Source organism: Diabrotica virgifera, chromosome 8 (assembly GCF_917563875.1).
Source record: "Diabrotica virgifera virgifera chromosome 8, PGI_DIABVI_V3a".
Taxonomy (NCBI): domain Eukaryota; kingdom Metazoa; phylum Arthropoda; class Insecta; order Coleoptera; family Chrysomelidae; genus Diabrotica; species Diabrotica virgifera.
The window spans coordinates 2,261,885-2,264,693 of NC_065450.1; the positions used below are offsets into that span (position 1 = coordinate 2,261,885).

The 2,809-nt window shown below is 29.2% G+C and overlaps 1 protein-coding gene across 1 annotated transcript; it reads right to left on the minus strand.

The window, feature by feature from the left end:
- Positions 1-401: 401 nt before the first annotated feature.
- Positions 402-758, minus strand: LOC126889394 (uncharacterized). The gene has a single exon (XM_050657655.1). It carries the CDS (start codon positions 756-758, stop codon positions 402-404), a length of 357 nt encoding a protein of 118 aa, XP_050513612.1.
- Positions 759-2,809: the final 2,051 nt, after the last annotated feature.

The window sequence follows — 2,809 nt, forward strand, 5'->3', positions numbered from 1 at the left end:
AAGCCCGTGTAGATGCATCACTGAAACCATGTAATTTAATATTAATATAATCTGATATACTAGCATAACGTGGTATTTTTAATTCATTCAAAGAATTTAAATTACTATAAAATTCTAACCAAATTTTAATAAGGTCTTGCGATAACTCTTGAGCCCATTCAAATTTTCTTTTCCACAAATCTTGCATAATTAACTTTGCATTTATTACAATAGGACCTAATGGTAAATTACCGACAGAATACAGCGTTTATTCCATTGACGTGGTTCAATAGAAAAATCAATATTTATTTTATATCCAATAAAATCATTCTATGGATCCCAATAGATCCCTAACATTTTATTTTGCTCACCTAATGGAAGCACAGCAACATCTAAATCATTATTAATATTAAAATCTTTAACTATATTTGGTTCATTACAAAGCCATTTTCGTAATTCAAACCCTGAATCAGAGAATCAGCTAAAACTTTCGAAACATCTTTCTGTATCTTTATTTCCTCTTTAGTATCAGTATCTGAGGAACTGAGCAAGTCATCCATATAGAAGTCGCCCTTAATTATTTTTGATGCTAATGGATAATCACGCTTATTATCTTCAGCAACTTGTAACAAACTCCTAACAGCCAAATACGGAGCAGATGCGGTACCGTATGTAACAGTATTTAATTTATAACATTTTAGTCCTTCATTTGAGTCTGCACGCCAAATTATTTTTTGAACTTGACAATCATCTTCGTTCACTAAAACTTGGCGATACATTTTTTATATATCACCGCTTATAACATACTTGTGTAGACGAAACCTTAGAATTGAAAATATATCTTTAAATGGGATTTTAATTATATACCTGCCTGAAGAATTCTTTCTAACCGTTTCATTAAAATAATTTTCGCAAACTATTTCTTCCTTGGACAATATTTTTCTTGACGACACCAATAATTCTTTAACCTCCCAGAACTTTACTAATTGATTATTTATTGATTCATTATAAGAATTAACATTAAAAAATGTATGAGAATTTTTAGGTTCTAGGGAATTAAGGTATAAATTTCCAGCAATTATCCAACCAAATTTTGTATTTTGCAAAATCGGCATATTTGGACCTAAAGATTTTTTACCTCCTAACAAAACAGACCAAAATGTACTCGAACCTAGTAATAAATCTATTTCATTAGATACATGAAAGTATGGATCTGCCAACTCTAAACCTAAGGGAATTTTTAAATAATTTTTATTAAAAGACCTAATCGGTAAGTTTTTCGTAATCAGTGCCGGATTAATAATCTTGAGGCCCCTAGGCAACCAAAGCTATGAGGCCCCTTAAGAAAAATTTACTATTTTTATGGTTTGAGATTTTTGGTATATCTAATAACTTAAGTTATTTTGAAAAAAAAAAGCATTTTTTTCAAAATTAAAAAATCTACTATAACCAATTTGTTTAAAAAATAAGCACTTTGAATATATGAAACTTACAGATCTGATCATATAAAACAGAGGCGGTTGCCACCTCTTTTCAAGGGGTGAAAATTATTTTATTAAAAATAACCTCATAAATGGACAGAGGGATAAATCGTTAGCCAAAAATATGTTATATCAAGTCATCAAAATAAATCAATGCTTTTTGAGTTACTAAAGATCAAAGATTTTATTTTTTTGTGAAAAAAAATACATGTTTTAAATCGGTTAACCATCGGTTAAGTTATTATTACCAAAATTGAAGCTAATAAAAAATACAATAAACTGCTTAATTAAAAACCTTTTAATAATAATATCAATTCAAAGTAAGTTATAGTTAATTGAAAGTCTATTTTTTTCCTGCAAGTACTTAAATCTATTGACCGTAAATATGTAGGTACAAATGACCTGCGTCGTAAAAACTGTACAATCAATAATTTTTAAACGGATTATAGGTACATATTGAATCTTAAATATCGGGAACACGATGTATTTTATAAAAAAATATACTTCTTAAACACTTGTCAAAGTCATCCGGTATATCTATAGGCCATTAAAATGTTACATTTTTTAGGCCGTACCTTGCATTTGTTAGAGGAGTCAATTTTATTTCTTTAATGTGTAGGTGGTATCAGAAGAAGCTTAAGTTCAAGTTTTTGGTGTCGCGACCCTTGTCCCCCGGCCGCCATCTTGGAAATGGGGTGCAAAGGGGTTTCGCGCTATATCTCGTAAACTACCAATCCTACGGAAAATCTAATTAAAATAAAATGTAGCAAATTAAATTTTCTACAATTTTGTTTCTATTACTTTTTATCGTCAAGTGACCAACATCAAGTGACCAACAAAAAAGATATAAACAAAAACAAGTAAAAATTTTTAAACAAGTTTCCTTTTGGAGGTTATAACTTTTTTTCAGTTCATTTTAAAATAAAATAACAGTATATAAATTTTGTAGAGGGTTTTTCAGCGAACAATTTCCACTATAAGGTTATTTAATTCTATTTACTTATATAGGTTTTACAGCGCTCCAAACTTGACCAGATGCTCGAATGTTCACAGGGATACAATAAAAAAAACATTAGGCTTACTTTTATATCTATATATATTTCTTATTCATACAATTCATTATGATTTTAACATTCCTATGCTATTATTAATGTATTTTTGACCTTTCTCCCCACTATAAAACTTATAACCCTAAGCATACATAGAAAAGGCCCAAGAAGTTGTTTGAGGACAAATTCGCCGGTCCAGAAGAAGAATGAAGCAACCAAAAAATGCAAAATTTTTATAAGAAAAAAAAAAACGATATTTGATATCAAAATCATAAAGTATGATCAAAATTAGCCATCGAC

Bases quoted from the DNA above. Each gene is read 5' to 3' on its own strand.
- LOC126889394 (XM_050657655.1), bottom strand. From the start codon at position 758: ATGTATCGCCAAGTTTTAGTGAACGAAGATGATTGTCAAGTTCAAAAA.